This window comes from Chelon labrosus (genome assembly GCF_963514085.1).
Source record: "Chelon labrosus genome assembly, chromosome: 6".
Lineage (NCBI taxonomy): Eukaryota > Metazoa > Chordata > Actinopteri > Mugiliformes > Mugilidae > Chelon > Chelon labrosus.
In genome coordinates this window covers 28,240,626-28,260,085 of record NC_140342.1, presented here as the reverse complement: position 1 = coordinate 28,260,085, position 19,460 = coordinate 28,240,626, and the positions used below count along the sequence as shown (strand labels likewise).

Genomic DNA, 19,460 nt, shown 5'->3' with positions numbered 1-19,460 from the left:
TTAGGAAGCTACAGGAGACCAACTCTAGGAGAAGACAAGGAAGACAAGGACAGACTTTAGGACGCTACAGGAGACCAACTCTAGGAGAAGACAAGGAAGACAAGGACAGACTTTAGGAAGCTACAGGAGACCAACTCCAGGAGAAGACAAGGAAGACAAGGACAGACTTTAGGAAGCTACAGGAGACCAACTCTAGGAGAAGACAAGGAAGACAAGGACAGACTTTAGGAAGACACAGGAGACCAACTCTAGGAGAAGACAAGGAAGACAAGGACAGACTTTAGGAAGCTACAGGAGACCAACTCTAGGAGAAGACAAGAAAGACAAGGACAGACTTTAGGAAGACACAGGAGACCAACTCTAGGAGAAGACAAGGAAGACAAGGACAGACTTTAGGAAGACACAGGAGACCAACTTTAGGAAATTTAGGATCAGATCAGGACTAAACTCAAACAGATGAGTCTGGTCAACAGTGAACTTCTTCTGACGATACCTGTATTAATTCAACTACTGTAATAATTCACATGATGGTACGGAGAGACACTTCAGTCCATCATGACTTTAAGAAGGTCAGGAAGACAACAATGTAATAGCAAGATTATCTTCTTTGATTATGATTATGAATTCTTTGATTAACCCCAAAAACAAGAAATGAACAGAACGTCTCCTAATAAACTCCTAATAAAACATATTTTTACATGTGATCTATGAATTCAGTTCCCTTTCAAACATCCATCACAGTAGATCAGATTCATTTCATGCAGAAAAGGGAACATAAAACTGGCTTGACTGTGAATGTTCCTCCACCTTATTATATCTATTAACCGGTCAGGGGAAGTATGACTAACTTCTCCATCCCGTGGAAACCTGGGTACATATTCATCACCCCGCACGGTGAAATATTTAGAGGGCCACGCTGGAAAATAAAATGATCAGCTGAATAAAACATGAGTCATAAAAAGCTGGCGTCACATTTCACAACCGCGGCTTCACAGCAAGAGTCAGGGTGGGATTATTCACCGTCTGACCTGCAGGGGGCGCAGGACTCCAGAGAGTCGGTAACAGAGTGATTCATGGCTGCAGTGTCTTAACGCTGGTTATTAGAGCTCTGTCTGGGTGTTCTTGTTTCTGAGAGGCTGTGGGGGACAAACTGTTGAGGAGTACTAACGTTGTGGGGACATATGGGTCCCACAACGTTGTGAGGGTTGTGGACATGTCAGGGTTAGGGTTAGTTACAAGGAATGCATTAGATAGCAGATAGAAAGGTGAAACAACCGACTATTAATATGTCCAACACATGAACTCATGCTCATAAACTCCTCAAAACTACAGTAACTACCTTAAAAGTACATGAAATTAGTTGCATTTGACCTTTTGGTAAAGTCATCCAGCTTTGACTGGAGGATGTTGGAGTTAATTATTACCCAGTAGCTTTAAGGAAACATGAGATATACACTATTTTAATTTGAGTTTTTCCCTAACGTTACCTTCACCCCCCTGCTGCTGCATGAAATTAACTCCTTTGCCTACTGGGAGTTTCATTCCACACCATTTCTTTTGAATAAATAGCAGAAAGCCCGTCCACCTCCAAATACTGACACAGCTTCGTCACCACGCTCTTGCCAGGTGGTTTTATGTTCAAGACCTTCTAATCCGGCATCGAGCAAAAGAGCGAGTGAGCTTTGAGGAGACTCTGGGTTTGAAGTCATGCCGTAGCTTTGGTTCAGGTTGACCAATCAGCTGACAGCAGACAGCTCGGCAAACTCAGAGCTGATTTAAGATGCCGTCACACCTGAATATTGTTCCGATTCAGGGAGTTATTGGTATAATATGGTTGCAGTGTTGGATGCAACCTTGGTTTGTGTAATCGAGAAGAAGTTCAGTCACGCCCTCAAAGCTACTTCCTTGCAAACAGTTTTACGATTGGTCATAGTTTTGCAGGAAAAACAGGATTTCATCAGCTGTGAATGGATGCAGTGGTATTTATGTCTGTTCCCTGGTCCGTGAACAGTATGTTCAGTTTGATCGAGCCTCTAGACTATTTTTAGAAAACAACATTTACATATATATGACGAGAAGGCGCCGTGCTGCTGCCAGAGTTCATAAGGTATTAAAGGCAGGAGACGCCACTACTCCACTACTCCAGCCCCCATAGCCCCTGTTAGCTGCTAGTTTTGGTTTTCTCGTTCATGTCTAATGATCTAATGGACAGAAAACACTCAGCAGCTTCAACGTAAATTCAGCTAAACCGTTTTTTTTTCTTTTGAAACTGTTTCTCTGCAGTTCCTCTGAGACACGATCGACAGAATTAGACTGAAAACGAAGACGGTGCTGACGATTGTGTTTGGCTGGTAGAGAAGTGATTTTCCTCCGAGACGGACAGTGACAGTGATTCACAAAGACTGAGGTACTTTAATAAACCCTGGACGAAAGGAAATCGTGTAAAAGAAAGAAAGAAAGGGAGGAGGAGGAGGAGGAGGAGGAGAAATGACTGCTTTAACTAGAAAGTGATTCAGAACCATCGTGTGAAGAACACGTGCAGACGGTTTCTAGGAAATCTGATTCAACTATCAGCTCTTATATTAATGTTGCTGCTCTGTATGAAGCCGGATGGATGAACAACCAACAAAAACAACATGTTAGAATACTGGACCTCTGGCGTACAACACCGTCAATGTTGAGTCATGTATCTGATCTTCTGAGAGGTCTGATCTTGGTCCATGGTTTTGGTTTGATGAACCAGAACATTAATCCAGGGAACAGACGACGTTCAGGATCACAAACCAGAGCAGTTACCAAACTTAAAATGCTCTATTGTTCCAGAAACCAGAGTAATGTTTTCAGCTTCCACCAGCCATTAGCAGTGAAGTTAACATCAGTGTTGTGTTGCGTAGAGCTGGGTCCATTTGATTCAATATCAAGTAATTTAGATATTTCAAACTAAAACTAGTGCTTTTGTGCTGCTCTTCTCTGTCGTCACACTTTTTAAATCCCAATCTTTTTGAGATCTCTCTCAAACCTGGACTAATCTCGTCTGGTGAGAGTTGTCGTGAAAAACAAGAGAACGCAGCGAGACTTCTAACAAGAGGTTTCAGGAAATGTCGTTGGAGTGTTGATGGTGCGTTTACACCAGGGACATGAAACCTGACCTGGGTTCAACCATATTTTTTGTGTTGCTGGTAAAGATGGTTCAGTTGTAGGTTTAGACGCTCGTAGTTTGAACGTACTAGGATACTAGAGTCTACAGCCAGCTCAGCTTTTGTAGTTGGCGCTACCTACGCTACGCTAATGTCAACATAGTATGAACATACCAGCTCACCACACTCACATGTTAGAAACAGGGTACCACATGTTTACCAGACAGGTTAGAGTACGTCTCTACGATGTTTACTTGTCGAGCAGAGGTCACTGAAAAGTCAAATGAAGCACTAACGAGAGAGTCACGAGTACGAGGTTTGTTTTCCGAGGAGATGAAGAAGAAAATGCTTTAAACAAATTAAATAGAAGAAGCTCTGAGGCAAGAAGGAAACCAATGACACAAATCAGAGCGAAAGTGAGAGGAGGGAAAAATTATTAAGCACAGCTCCGTTCATGAAGAGGCCCTACAGATGTGAAGCAGCCACAGTAATGTTATGTAATTAATTGTTAATGGCGGCGTTAAGAGGCTCGCTCCCCGACTGGGTCTGAAAGCAGCGGTTATATCGTTAATTAAAACTTTGACTCAAGGCCGAGAGAAGCAGCAGCAGAACCACGGCTGACGGATCCCAGGAAGACGACGACGCTCGGTAATAACAGGAAACCCACAGTGACTCTAACCGGTGTCTTTCCTCAGCGCCAGGATCTGAACCGTTAATCAGAGCGTCTCCTCCTGAGTTATCACCCAGTTCATCACCAATTAAAGGCGAAGGGTCTTTGTTTTTAACACTGCGCCAGTTGTTTTACTGCAGGTACCACGTCCTGACAACACTTAGGTTTATCTCATCCACACAGACTGGAACACTGTCCAGGTCGTTCATTATTCCACCGTCCCGACACGACGCTGGGACCAGACGCGTTAATGAACATCAGAGAGTTGTAGCGATGATGGGGGGGGAAAAATCTTTGGAGACGTGAAAACTTTGAGGCGTTGACCAATGAGAACGACTGATACGGCTGAGTTCACCTATCATTTACCTGAAGGAAACGCCGTCCACCATTTTGGTTCCTACCACCAGATCCACCATGATGACGGCGGCTTCACTGAAGTAAAGGAAGAGCTGGCTCTGTCCGTACACTAGCTATATTTTTATGTCCGTCTTGTTTCACAGATAAATATATAATAGGGTTACCTTGGCAACCAGAGACTGGAACGTCCACAAGAGACCAACTCGCAGCTACAAAGCGATGGATGACTAGAGAATAACTTTATATGTGGATGTAGCTTAAGGAACATTCTGTGCAAAAAAAATTAAAATGTCAGAACTTCTTCTGTTAAATGTTCTTTTTGATTTTAAATCCAGTTTTTATCTTGAATTATTTATCTACGGCGGGTACCAAGTCTGATGAGACGACCAATGGTGCGACTGATTGACAGAGGCGTCCACCATTTTGGTTCCTACCACCAGATCCACCATGATGATACCGGCCTAGAGCGGTGATGTTTTGTTGACGGTGTTTTCTAGATCTGTCCAGACACTAGTCATGTTCTTATGCTCCTGCTTGTTCTGCTTTCTTGTTGAATATCCAGACTGGTTACCCTGGCAACCAGAGCTTAGGACGTCCACTAGCAACTAGCAACTGTCAGCTACTAAGAGACGGACGATGACAAAATAACTTTATGTGCACATTTTAAACCAGTTTTAATCTACAGTAAATTATCTTTAAAAGCAGACGTGCACATCTTCATCAGATTTTTCAGGATAAATAACCTCGTTCCTCATCGTTTAGAAGCTTTAAACTGAGAATGAGAGCGGCTGAGTCAGAGGCTTCTCTATAATGTGGCCTCAATCCCAGAGGGTGCTATTGTTTAGCATGCTAATAGCATCCCGCTGTGATAAGCTGTGATTTAAATGTGGCTCAAGCGTTTTGGACCAGAATACATCACGGTCCCTGGAGCCACACAGTCGTGAGGAATAACAAGAGAAAACATCTGCACGAGGCCCGTCCTCCTGAAGAAGGATGAAACGGAGCAGAGAGGCGATCTCAGCGGGGCTCGGCCGTTGGCTCTGTAATTGTCAAATTTATGGGAACTGTGCCGAGCGGCGAGCCGGCGCTGCTAACGGAGGAAGCGGCGAGGATTTTTAAGATCCCAGGAGGGTCGGGCGGTCACCGGCGCTGGCACGGCGGCCACCTGAGCGATAACGGAGCTCATTTAATTTCCTCAGCGAGCTGGGAGTCTGCTTCGAGACGGCATGAGGAGATGATGGCAGTGAGCATCAGTCCAGAGGTGTGTGTGTGTGTGTGTGTGTGTGTGTGTGTGTGTGTGTGTGTGTGTGTGTACAGTAAATGCATGCGTGTGATTGGCTGACAGGTTTATTTACTGTCCTGGCTTCCGTGCCATGACCCCAACATGTAATAAAGCGACTTATGAATCTGAACGCTGACGTGTTTCTGCAAGGCGAGACGGAGGCGTCAGGTATTCTAGTTCATTGCTGTGATAAAAATAAAATCCAATACGCTCTTCAGAGGCTGAGGTCATCTGGAGCAAACACACAGATTACTTTTCCAATCTACAGCATCATACAGACAGAGTGACTGTCCAACGAACTGACTGTGACGACAGGGCCTGGCTTTAAATAAAAAGATCTGATGATTCAAATCGATTCAGAAAATCATCCCAACAGTTTCTGAACGTTTCCTCTTGAACTGAAAGATGCATGACAGATAACTCCATCATTTATCCTTCCTATCCATATAGTCTATAGTACATATTATATTTAAAGAACATCTAGTTTCTTCAGGACTGAACAACACTAAAGATCACTTAAAGTTAGAAATGATCAACCAGTTACAATGAGATTAATAAAATGATCAGATTGGTCCGCCACAAACCAAAACCACCTCCCTGTAGCGTCAAAACTACTTCTTCTGTTTTAGTGGCGGCTGCACTGAACGTTTAAAAGAAGAGAAAAGTTTCCTGGAGACAGCGTCAAGGAGAAAAATGAAGTACAGACCAGGAAGTATTTCTTTGTCCTAAACAGACCTTTAACTCAGAGCTGTATTTGATAGGGTACTCACACCAACACGGGTCGGACGGCGTTGTTCATGTTGCCGTAGGCCGCTCGGCCCAGCAGCTCTCTGAAGCAGCTCTCGGCCAGAGCTGCCGGGTTCTCCTCACCGTCCTGACCGACCACCGACGGAGTGCTGGGGTGGCCCGACCTGCAAGACAGAGACGCAAAGAAAGACAAACATTAAAAAAACATGAAGAGTATGATGAGTAATTCCCTCTCAGGTGCAGAATGTATGAACCAGCTGGTCATTGGTGTTGTGTTTGTGGTGCAACTTTTTATTCCAGACACAGGAGATGTGAGAAGACGGTTTTAGTTTGAGTTTGTCGTGTCAAAGGTTTCTCCATGGACTTCACCAGTCAGTCTAAGCTCTCATTAAAAGGGTTGAATATTAAATCTCGGTCAAATTCCAGGTTTTTCGATAAAACTTCCTCAAACAAACAACAGGTGTGTTTGAGACACTTGAAGAAGCACCGGCAAAGCAGTCCACTTCAGTGTTAATAACAAGCTTTAGAGGCCTTTCATCGCTCTTAATAAAAACCCCACTTGTTCCAACACGTGGCTCCTAATAAAACCCATTTCACTTGCAAATGAACTTCAGAAGGAGGCGTCCTCCTCAGAATAAATAAAGATGCTTTCTGGAGGGACAGAGGTTTCTTTCCAGCTGTGGATCAGCGTCTCCTGCAGATATTGGTCTTAAGGCCGGAGCTGCATCCCAACAAAATAAGCAATAAGGTGAGAAAAATTTGAGACTATGGTTCTGGAGAAGTGACAGCTAGCTATGGTGGCAATGAAAAGACATGCGTGAGATGTAGAAGAAGAAGAAGATGGAGGCATAAAAGCTGATGGTGGAAGTTGTGTTTATTATTTAGTGTTAAATTAAATATTGTTTAGTCTGAGGTCAGGACCATTTAAATGAGGATTATTGCTCCAGAGTTGAAGCGTCCTGTTCTATAACTCACAACAGTCAACTGCCAACGCCTCAGAAATAATTACTTCTCACGATCACGCCATCTATCTCCCGTAGTGGAGAGCTGTGAAATGTCAGCTGACAGCGAGGTTAGAGTTCAGCTTATTTGAAGCTTGACTGGTGAGGTGTGAAATCTGAGGAGTGGCCACTGCTGCAAGGATCATCATCATCATCATCATAATGATGTGACCTCCTGCTGAGAGGAGCGACGCCGTGGTCCCAGGAGCTGATCCCATCCTCCATGTTGACCGTTAATCTCATAAGACACCGTCTCTATCATCATCAAACCAATCCTTCAGATTCAGGCTTTTGTCAGTTTCCCACCTTCTCAAAATGATTCTAGATGCAGTGATTGATCCGACAATAACAACAGAATATTTGAGATTTATCACCTAAAGGACACAAGTCTCTGGTCGGAGGATTTATGGAACCACAGCAACTGCTTTGAGCTCTGACAAGGTGTGACTAGAGAAAACCTCCCAGATACAACAGAGGAAAGCTCATCTCCAACTAAAGGTGTCCTTTGTCAGTTTCACTTAAAGACGTAGAGATGTCCCGACAATCTGGTCTGATGCTAAATGTCCTACAGTTGGTCCTCTGTAGATCGCTCTCTTTTCTTGTCTTCCTTGTATGAGTCGACTGAATTCAGTTCTTCTCTTCTTTCTTCTTCTTCTTCTTCTGGTAGTATTGAATAATAATCACCTGTTACCACTTCACCAAACATCCACATTGCATTCTTCGTCTTCTTCTTGTCCTTCTTCTCCATCTTCTTCTTGTCCTTCTTCATCTTCTTCTTGTCCTTCTTCATCTTCTTCATCTTCTTCTTGTCCTTCTTCATCTTCTTCTTGCCCTCCTAGACAAAAACGTCTTGTCCTTCTTCTTTTTGTTGTCCTCCCCTTCTTCTTCTTCATCTTCCTGTCCTTCTCCTTCTTCTTCTTCATCTTCCTGTCCTCCTCCTCCTCCTCCTTTTTGTCCTCCTCTTCCTCCTCCTCCTTCTCCTCCTCCTTCTTCTTGTCTTCCTCCTCCTTCTTCTTGTTCTTGTCCTCCTCCTTCTTCTTCTTGTCCTTCATCTTCTTCTTGTCCTCCTTCTTCTTCTTCTTCTTGTCCTCCTCCTCCTTCTTCTTCTTGTCCTTCTTCTTCTGACGCTAGCCAACCTCCATTTAAACAGAAGAAGTAGTTTTGATGCTACAGGGACGTGGTTTTGCTTTATGGCCGACCTAAAAATAAATAACTACTAAAGATCAGGCGATGCTAAATGCAATCTGATCATTTTAGAAATTACTGGATCAGCCCCGGTACCGAACAGGACATCTCTACAATGAAGTCTCTATGGGGTGTGGTGATACCCAAGTATGATTTTGTACCATATAAACTTTCTTTATATATTTTCCTGTCGCCCTGTTGATCCGTCTCCTCTATATGGCCAAGAAGAGAGAAAAAAAAACAAAAAACAACAACTTCTGCACAAATTTGTCATCCCCTGCAGAGCTGCCAAGAATCAAAAGAATCCTGGCAGGAGACCAAGGCGGCCTCCCGTCATGTGTTATATTGATAAAATAATGTAATAGTAAATCACTTCCCCAGCAATAAGCCCGGTCACAGATGGACTGTAGGCAGCCGGGTCTCAGGAGGGAAACAATGCAATTACTGTCAGCCCACACAGGCGGTTCAGGGGAAATTAAATGCTCATTGCTTGTTAGAAGCAGGAAAATGAGAGACAGAAATGAAAATCTCCACCGTAATAGAAGGTGGGTTGTTATTGTTTAATGAACTGTTCAGAGCAAACTTAGAGAAAGCTGCGTGTGAGGTTTTTTCTGATGATTGAGCGTCTGAGGAAAGTGTTGAACTGTTCCTGGGGATTTAAGAACTCCACAGAGAAATACTATTTCAATTCTAACAAGGGTCCTGTTGCTTCCATATGCTGTAACATATAATGAATGAAAGGAGGAGGAAACGATGCACCGGGAGGACAGAAAATCTCCATCTGACGTCCTGCTGTATGGAAAACAACTTTTCCTCTTCAGCAGTTTTACAACTACAACCAAAAGAAGAAATGAATCCCACCAAGATAAGTGGAGAGTTTAAATGTGGAATATTAAGACTCATTGGAGAATGGACATGGACCTTTGAGGGGAGGGGCCTCTGTGGATCATCCCACAGATACTTGATCAGTTTGGGATCTAGTGAATCTGGAGGCCAGGTCAACACCTTGTGCTGTTCTTCATGTTTTATTTTTAGTTGTTCCTAAAGTGTTTTTGTGTGTGTGTCTGTGTCAGGCTGCATCCTGCTGGGGATGGCTGCTGCCATCAAGGAGTGTCATTGCTATGGGGTGGGGGTGCCTGGTCTGGTCTAGGTGGGTGCTACATGTCTAAGTAACATCCACACCAATGAATGCCAGGTCCAGAAGTTTCCCAGCAGAACATTGAACTGTCACAAGATGGTTTAAATGTTATTTAATTCTCCTGTCAGTGGTCATAATGTTGTGGCTGATCTGTGTACATTGGTTTAGGCTGGAAACAAAGCTAACTCATTGTCTTTGTCAATATTTAGGAGCCATTCTGACACGTTTCTGGTATTTTCTCTGTTAAGGTATTTTAAGTTCAGTAGAGGGCGCTGTAGTACTGGATTCACCAGATTAAGACGCTAATGTCTGTTTGTCCAAAAGTTACTTCAGTTATTTCAAATTAGCTTCAAGTAGAGCTAGTATTGTTGGTTTTAAGACAGTTGTAAACGTTGGCTATATTGTAATGTGTTGTAAATATTGTCAGGCTGTATGTGTTCATCTCAGTAGACTTGTTGTTCTTTGACGTTATAGAGTTCATAGAGATAATGTGGTCAGGATGTTATGTTCATGTTTCATGTATGATTTATTGTTTTCTGTGTGTGTGTGGATTTAATCTGGCAGTCAGGAGAAAGGAAGGTGAGACGGCAGAGATGAAGGGAATTAAGGAAAGCTGGAGGCCAGACTTGTTCCAGACGTGGAGTTTGTCAACGTAATAGTGCAGCAAGTGGACTTTTTATCCCCCTCCTCCTACACACACACACACACACACACACACACACACACACACACACACACACACACACACTCGTCTTGTTTCTGCACACCGGCCATGTCCGCCTCAGCCGAGAAGCAATTAAACCAATCCGGCGCCCTTGACCCGCGGCTTCCCGCCAAGTCCGTCGAGGCTCGATTAGAAAAGCCTTCACCGCGGCACCACGGGGCAGAGGGACCGGGACCGTGTCAGGGAACAACACCGCCCAAAACACAAATATAATAAACACAGTTCTTACTGCCAAGAAGTCTGAAGCTGAGTCACGCTTTAAAACGATAACCTCGACCTCGGCTGATGGACGTTTTAGTTCAGCGTCGTCAGAATTAACCAAGAGGAGCCGCTGCTACGTCAAGCACTCTGCAGCTCTGAACAACTGGTCTAGACCCATGGAAGGATGGACTGATCTTTTTAATATTTAACGAGGTGTCCTTCCTGTTTAACCTCACACATCCTGGCTCTCCACCTTCAAACAGCATACATCTGACTAAAGGATCTGCTCATTAGAAACGTCTGGAATGTCGCCCATTAACGCAGAGATGTTCCCCCGAGGTGATGGGGGAATATATGCAGCGTAATTATACATGGTTTATGGAAGGGCTGCATTTCCATCTAAATCACAGAGGACAGGATGTGGTGATTGGACGGTTAGGAGCAGGAGGAGAGGGAAATGAAAGCGTTGGATTCAAAGAGAGAGAGACAAGGTGAACGTTTTACTGGGAGCAATCAGGAAAAACGAGCAGCTGATCCTCAGAGATCTACATATCTGGACCCAATTTAAGATTATGGCTCCTGAAGGCTTCTTTCTTCTTAGCTGCTTTGACACATACACCAATCAGCCACAACATTATGACCGGACAGGAGACATGAATAACATTTAAAGCATCTTGTGACAGTTCAATGTTCTGCTGGGAAACTTCTGGACCTGGCATTCATTGGTGTGGATGTTACTTAGACATGTAGCACCCACCTAGACCAGACCAGGCACCCCCACCCCATAGCAATGACACTCCTTGATGGCAGCAGCCATCCCCAGCAGGATGGTGGAGAACTGAATCTACGTTATAAAATTCTCGGATGCACCACAGTCTCAAGAGACACTATATACTCTAACTATACTCTGACAGATAGATGGATGAACGGATGAACGGATGGACGGATGAACGGATGGATGGATGAACGGATGGATGGATGGATGAATGGATGAATGGATGGATGGATGGATGGATGAATGGATGGATGGACGGATGGATGAATGAACGGATGGACGGATGGATGTTCCCCAGACACCGACCAGGTTCAGACCTCAGCCTGAGTCTCTAACTGAGCTGTAAAGGAGTCGTCTCTACTTGTGGGGTTTTATGTAGAAGAACGAAAGGAAACAGAAGAAGAAACGACAAAAAATAAATAAATAAATAAATAAAAGAAAGAAAGGAATCAGGGTCTGAAAATAGCTTTTTTTGTTCACATGGAAACGACACAAGTGAGACGAGGAGAGCAGGAGCCACGGTGAGAGAGAGGACGGAGGATAAAAGACGGTAGAGAGAGAGAATATTAAAAGTATGTTAGAGGAGAAGAAGAAGGGGAGGAAGTGACCTTGAGGAAGAAACCTGAGTTGGTGGGCTGGTCCATGGACGAGTGGGTAAATATAACACCGTTACTGTGCTTTGAGTGCCAATAGAACAGCTCTATATAAATACCAGACTGAGATGAGGGACCTTTGTCACGTTTGTGATTACTTCATCTGCTTCACTGAGTTTATATCTGACACTGAATAAAGCTTCTGATTTCCACCTGTTAAATAAAACTGAATAGAAATGTTCTCCTCTCTCGTCAAAATCTTTACTTTTACAGACCCCGTTTACTCACCTTCAAATTCAAACGGCCCTTATGTTCATCAGAGACGACTAATTTACAATCTGATGTTTCAAAATATAAATAAGACGTGAAGAAGAAGAAGCTCCTCCCACTCAACAACTTTATCAGAAACAGATTTATGGACAAATTCATCTACACATTAACACTAGAACCAGAAGAGAAGCAGCAACAGAACGACTGAGACTTACTGCTAACGGACAGCCCATTTCTGACATGCTAAGCTAACGTAGCATTTATCAGCTGATGTGGATGTCACCGTTCTTTTCAGTATGAGGTCTTTTATGTCAAATAAATGTCACCACCAAATGTTCTCCATGTTTACCCGACAGGAAACAGGATAAACCTTTACAGACATGTTGCTAATGCTAATGCTAATGGCGCCATGCCAACGGTTGGCGGACTGGTCGTGCTAAGAGACGATAACATTAACTGGATTTACTTGTTCCGCTGCACTTGGACATGGACACCGAGCCATAGACCATAGTGCCCGTAACCGTGGCAACCACTCGCGAAAAGATGGCGGCAGCCTCAAAATGCTCAGAAGAAGACTTAAATGTCTTTATGTCAAATAATACCAAGAAAACTGTTTAAAATTTGACATAAAATGGTTTTAAAACTAAATCAACGCCCGATTCCAAAACATTTATACATTAATCAAGATGAAAATAATAAAATAGTTTAGTCATAGTTCATCATTAAACTGAATCCTTGGATGTGTCACAATGATATGTAGGCATCATTTGTGGGCTTATGTATTATTCTCAATCTCAATTAATTCCGTGATGGAAGCATTAAACTTTTAATTATTCTTATTTCCTCCTTGTAACTGGTCAACGTTGAGTCTTGCCGTCCAGGAACGTTAACATATTTTCAGATCTGTTCTGAATCAGAGAAAAGTTCAAAAGAAGAAGTGGAAAGGAAAAACGAATGAAGCAGATGTGGGATCTGAGAGTAAGAGGTTAAGAATAAACCCAAAAAGTAGAGGAGTAGAGCAGATGTAAGCTTCCCGTCCTGCATCAGATACCAGCAGCAGAGCTCCGAGCCTCAGGAGGGGGACGGACCGTTGCAGGACGCCCCTCGACACGTAACCAGGACTACAGGCCTGGATTTGTGGACTGAGTAAATATAATGATGTCTGAGACGTGAGGGGAGCAGGCGAGGGCGGTAATTCCTGGGCTCAAGAACAGGTGAAGGTTCTTACTCCTTGGGCCGACCCTCTGATCCAGAGCGGTTTACAGCTGATCCGACGGCAGGATTTACTTTAGAGCCCTGACTCTTCTCGCACCGCGACGAGCGAATGTTAAAGAAGGAAAAGGTCAAACACAACAGAAGAAGAAGAAAAACACAAACACACCAAACGGTTGGTGAAAAAGCTTCAGACAGAAGCTCAGACAGAAACACACTGACGAAGCTGAACCACAAAGATAAAGTTAAACTGGTTTCTGAAATGAAACAGAATCAGAGAAGATTAATAATAATATGGAGGACAGTCATTACTCATGTTAGAGACAGTTTCACAAGGCTCATAATTAAATGGTTCATATGTGATTCATACCACAGATGCTTTACATTATTTTACACTGATTACTGATTGTCTAAAGAGCTTTTATAGATAGAAAGGCAAAATGCTCTCAGTTGCATAAAACCTCTTGTTTGGGAACAGCTGAGAGTTTACATGGTTGTCTATAAGAAGACAACAGACACTTGATTTGACACAGCTGACTCAGTTTAACCTTGAACTTCTCTTCTAAACCGGAGGAGGAGAAACAAAGCCTCAGCGGCAGACTGCACCGGGCAATAAATCTTCTAGCGTCCCCAGAAACCTGCTCAGATATGATAAGAGAAATAAAAAGAAAACAAACGACGTACAGTCTGGAGGAACTAAAGGACAGAAGAGCAAAGAGGACATCGACAAGGAAGGAAGGAAGGAAGGGAAGAAGGGAGGGAGGAAGGAAGGAAGGAAGGGAGGGAGGAAGGAAGGAAGGGAGGAAGGGAGGGAGGAAGGGAGGAAGGGAGGACGGAAGGGAGGAAGGGAGGAAGGGAGGACGGGAAGAAGGAAGGAAGGGAGGAAAGGAGGAAGGGAGGGAGGGAGGGAGGGAGGGAGGAAGGAAAGAAGGAAGGAAAAGAGAAAGGAAGGAAGGGAGAAAGGAAGGGAGGAAGGGAGGAAGGGAGGAAGGGAGGGAGGGAGGGAGGAAGGAAGGAAGGAAGGAAGGAAGGAACGGAGGAAGGAAGGAAGGAAGGAAGGAAGGAAGGAACGGAGGAAGGAAGGGAGGGAGGAAGGAAGAGAGGAAGGGAGGGAGGGAGGGAGGAAGGAAAGGAGAAAGGAAGGAAGGAAAGAAGGGAGGAAGGAAGGAAAAGAAAAAGGAAGGAAGGAAAAGAGAAAGGAAGGAAGGGAGGAAGGAAGGAAATGAAGGAAGGAAGGAAGGAAGGAAGGAAAGAAGGAAGGATGGAAGGAAAAGAGAAAGGAAGGAAGGAAGGAAGGAAGGAAGGAAGGAAGAGAGGAAGGAAGGAAGAGAGGAAGGAAGGAAGTAAAAGAGAAAGAAAGGAAGGAAGGAAGGAAGGAAGGAAGGAAAAGAGAAAGGAAGGAAGGAAGGAAGGAAGGAAGGAAGGAAGGAAGGAAGAGAGGAAGGAAGGAAGGAAGGAAGGAAGGAAGGATGGAAGGTAGGTAGGAAGGAAGGAAAATGGTTCAGATCAGTCAAATGCAGCATTATACAGGAAATAAAAGATAGAATCCCTTACGTTAATTAAATTAAAAACTAATTCACACCTTATAAACTTCAAGAGTTACAGCGACTGCTCAAAAGCAGATCTGTAAATCCAACACATCGCTTCTCAGAAACAACAAACTAACCCTGAAACATCCTTTTTAGATCCTGTAAGCACAGTGTGAAAGTCACAGCCACCGTGTGCTGGTCTCCTAACAATAACACTCATCAGGCAAAGGCTCAGAGAAGTTTGATGTTGCTGAAAGAAGAAAAAGAATAAGCGTAGTTTACTTTCCTGATTGCCTGCCCAGAGAAAAAGCACCAACGACGCATGTATAATTGATTGACCGTGATTTTTCTGTGTGGCTCATTAATAAGGTCACCTCCAAACGAGAATAGACTCGAATAGCTCACCTCAGAAAAATCAGAGAGAGACAGAGACAGAGAGAGACAGAGAGACAGAGAGACAAAGACAGAGAGGCTGGAGAATGAGACGCAGAACAAATCACAGGAAGACGTCCTCTGTCCTGAACCGAACGTTTATGGGTTAGTGTCGGTGTGTTTTCTGAGTCCCACCTGTCCAGGTCTTCGCTGTCCTGCATGTTGAACAGCATGGACGGGATTAGCTTGTCCATGTGCTGAGGCTCCCAGATGATGGCCTGCAGCTCGTCGTTCACCGTCTTCCTCACGACTCCCTGGAGACCTTTGATCCCAGCCACACGAATCCTGACGCAAACACAGAGTAGAGTTTAGACAGACTCACAAACGCACAACACTGAAACACACAACGGACACAAGCTGCACCTGCACCGTGTTTAAAACAGCTAAAGCTAGCCGAGCTACACTAAGCTAGCCTAGCTACACTAAGCTAGCCTAGCTACACTGAATGTTGGAGCATGGGTCCTTTAGCATGGAACCATAAGCTACCAATAAATGCTAACCCGTCAAGTTCATTTGGTAATGTTAGCATACTACAACATATGTTAGCATTTTAACATGATAATGTTTAGTATAGTAGCATGTTTCAGTTAGCATGCTGCCATAAACTAAAAATGAAATGTTAATTAGTGTTGTGACATATGATTACGATAAAAAAAGATACTAACCTACATTTAAGTTAGCATAACATTAGCCAGGTTTAAAATGGGACATGTTAACATGTTGTTGTCTAGAACATTTAGACAACAAGCATGCTACAACATGTAGCACTGCATGCTGCTATAAGAGGCTATATGGTGAAGAACAATACAATGTGACATGTTAACGTGTTATTGTGTAAATATAGTAAAAGGCTAACTTTTACAAATGTTTTACATATTAGCGTAGTAACATCTATATTCTACTGTACAGCATGTTAATGTTAGCATACTACAACATATGTTAGCATATTAGCATGCTAATATACTGTATATGGCCGAAAACTATATTTCCATTAGCATGTTGCCATAAGAGACTATACATTAAAGGACATTATGCTACATTCATGCTAGCATAACTTTAACATGATTTAAAGTATGACATGCTAACACGTTATTATGTAGCGCAAATATAGTGAAATGCTAACGTTGGACCCACAGTCACTGTTACCAAATCTGAAGTTAGCATTATAACATCTATATTCTAATGTTAGCATGCTAACGCATATGTTAGCATGCTAACATGCTATTAAACTGTATGTTTAGCATATTAGTGTTTTAACATTTTATGGCCGTAAGCATGGTTCCATTAGCATGCTTCAATAAAATAAAATAAAAATTTAACGCTATATGTTGAATGACAATTGTGTGCTACGTATGTGTTAGCATAACATGACATGAATGCTAACATGTCAACATGTGGAGAAAACACTAAAAACAACATGAAACGCTAACGCTAATTGTTACAGAACACAATCAATGTAATGAATCATTAGACTAATTGTAATTCCACGGGTATCCATCCAGTTATTATGCATTTTAAAATCTTAATACACACATTAAGAGACTGGGATAAAGGTCCATGGCTCTCCAGACACATGTTTAAATTATTTTGCAATACAACCTCATAAAAAGTTTTCTAGATATTTCCCTGTGGACCAACTGTAAGACCAACAAATTAACAAAGTACACCACATCACCGTCCCTTGAGCCAACGTGGCTTGACATTAAAACCTGAGAATAACTCAGCAACAAAGATTAGGGTTTTTCCCAGAGCCAGATTATCTGTTTTATGACTCGTTGCTGATGGGTCGACTCAGGAAAAACCAAACAACACAGCTGGTTGTGTGTTTGAGACCACACAGATTCCAACACACTCTTTCCAATCTGCCAGAGAGAACAGCCTCGGTCTCAGGAGTCTGGACCAATCTGAGGCAAGCCAGGTTGACTTCATCATTTACTGTTTCTCTTTTCTACACAAACAACTCCAGGAGAAATAATACGACAAACAGGGGAGGTGACCCCGCCGCAGACCTGATCCAATCACCAACAGAGAAATTCTATTTGGGAATTCCTCCCCAGATACAAGCGAGGAACCGCTGAACAGAATAATGAAATACAGGAGGAAAAGAAGGAGCTGAGAGAGAAGTCAGACTGTTTACATCATGGCGGCGGTGGGAAGGGATGAAGGAGGCATCCCAACCTGTCTCCAACCAAACACCAGGACGCACACACTCCCTCATACATACACATGGAAATAAAAGTAATTTTTTTATGCAGAAATACGCCCGGACACCTCAACACTCAGAGAGGACTCAGCTGCTACAGTGAGATTTTCACAAATAACGTCAGTAACTCTGGAGGAGAGGAGTTATTAACACCACAAATGAGCCCGAGAGGCCTCCAGGTATTGTTTTGATGCACTGCTGATATGTATTAGAGTCAAAGCGTGGGCGTCTCAGTGGCACAAGGCGTCTTGTAAAGTGATCTGCGCTGTCACAGGCTCGGGAAGCTATTTTTATCCTGCCAACAATAAGGCTGGCAGCCAGAGAGAGTCTGTCTTCAGGACAATAAAAGTATAAACCGGAGAGTTTCCCTCATGTCTGGCCTTTAAACACCAACACCATTACTTTGCTGCTATATTTATCTGAGCTATTTGATCCAGCTTTTTAAAATGTGACTCATTCCCCTCTGTCGTTTTTTTTTTTTTTCCATTCCTGGCTACGACTAAGATCAACAGACACAAACACAGATAAATAAGTGTACAAACCCTTACTAATAATAATAAGGAGAGGAAGACAAAAGCAGAAGAATATAAGCAGCATTAAAGCAAACAGATGTAGTAAATATAATACAGAGAACAATGAGGGACCCAGTAATGAACCCTGAGGGATCCCGTACTAAACGGCCTTCGTCTCGGTTCAGTATTGTGTTTGTTTATTTCTCATTTTATAAGTGCATGCTACAAATTTGTCAGAAGCTCAGGTGGTATATTCATTCATCATGAAAAATAAATAAAGAATAAAATAAGGGAGGAAAGAAGGAAAAGAGAAAGGAAGGGAAGAAGGAAGGAAGGGAGGAAGGAAGGAAGGGAAGAAGGGAGAAAGGAAGGAAGGAAGGGAGGAAGGAAGGAAGGGAGGGAAGAAGGAAGGAAGGGAGAGAGGAAGGGAGAAAGGAAGGAAGGAAGGGAGGGAGGAAGGGAGAAAGGAAGGAAGGGAGGAAGGAAGGGAGAAAGGGAGGAAGGAAGGAAGGAAGGAAGGAAGGGAGGAAGGAAGGGAGGGAGGAAGGAAGGAAAGGAGAAAGGAAGGAAGGAAGGAAGGCAGGGAGAAAGGGAGGGAGGAAGGGAGGAAGGGAGGAAGGGAGGGAGGGAGGGAGGAAGGAAGGAAGGAAGGAAGGAAGGAAGGAGGGAAGGAAGGAGGGAAGGAAGGGAGGAAGGAAGGAAGGGAGGGTAGAAGGAAGGAAGGGAGGGAGAAAGGGAGAAAGGAAGGAAGGGATGAAGGAAGGAAGGGAGGGAGGAAGGAAAGGAGAAAGGAAGGACGGAAGGGAGAAAGGGAGGAAGGAAGGAAGGAAGGAAGGAAGGGAGTAAGGAAGGGAGGGAGGAAGGAAGGAAGGAAGGAAGGAAAGGAGAAAGGAAGGAAGGAAGGAAGGCAGGGAGAAAGGTAGGGAGGAAGGGAGGAAGGGAGGAAGGAAGGAAGGAAAGAAGGAAGGAAGGAAGGAAGGAAAGAAGGAAGGGAGGGAGGAAGGGAGGAAGGGAGGAAGGAAGGAAGGGAGGGAGGGAGGGAGGGAGGGAGGAAGGAAGGAAAGAAGGAAGGAAGGAAGGAGGGAAGGAAGGAAGGAAGATAGGAAGATAGGAAGGGAGGGAGGAAGGGAGGAAGGAAGACTAAATAAATAAAGAATAAAAGAGAAGGAGGAGGGGACGTCCAGGAATTTTAATGTATCTTCACACATTCCGAGGTTTCCTCTTAAAGACCAATACGTCTTCCCACAAACACCATTCGTGGCCAATTTTGTCGACTGGGTAAAAAGCAATAACAGCTAAAATCTGTTCAGAGCAAAACACCCAATATTTCAGACTTAGCATCGCTCTAAAAGACACCAGTGTGGTTTTCCTATTGTTATTCTCCTCGGCTTTAAATCCCTCGGGCTTACTTTTTATAAATATTCTCCCCTCGTCTCTAGAAATGATTATCTCCCCTCGGTCCCAGATTGATGCCGGCTACAGTCTGCGTCCA

General features: G+C 43.6%; 1 protein-coding gene across 1 annotated transcript in view; it reads right to left on the bottom strand.

Moving 5' to 3' along the window:
• The window catches only part of efr3a (EFR3 homolog A), an 85,997-nt gene that overhangs the window by 23,425 nt on the left and 43,112 nt on the right, over nt 1–19,460 (bottom strand). The window contains exons 7-8 of the mRNA XM_084546561.1: nt 15,389–15,538; nt 6,217–6,357 (exon numbers count right to left, since the gene is read on the bottom strand). Of these exons, the coding sequence (XP_084402687.1) occupies nt 6,217–6,357; nt 15,389–15,538 (291 nt within the window). The remainder of the gene's footprint in view (nt 1–6,216; nt 6,358–15,388; nt 15,539–19,460) is intronic.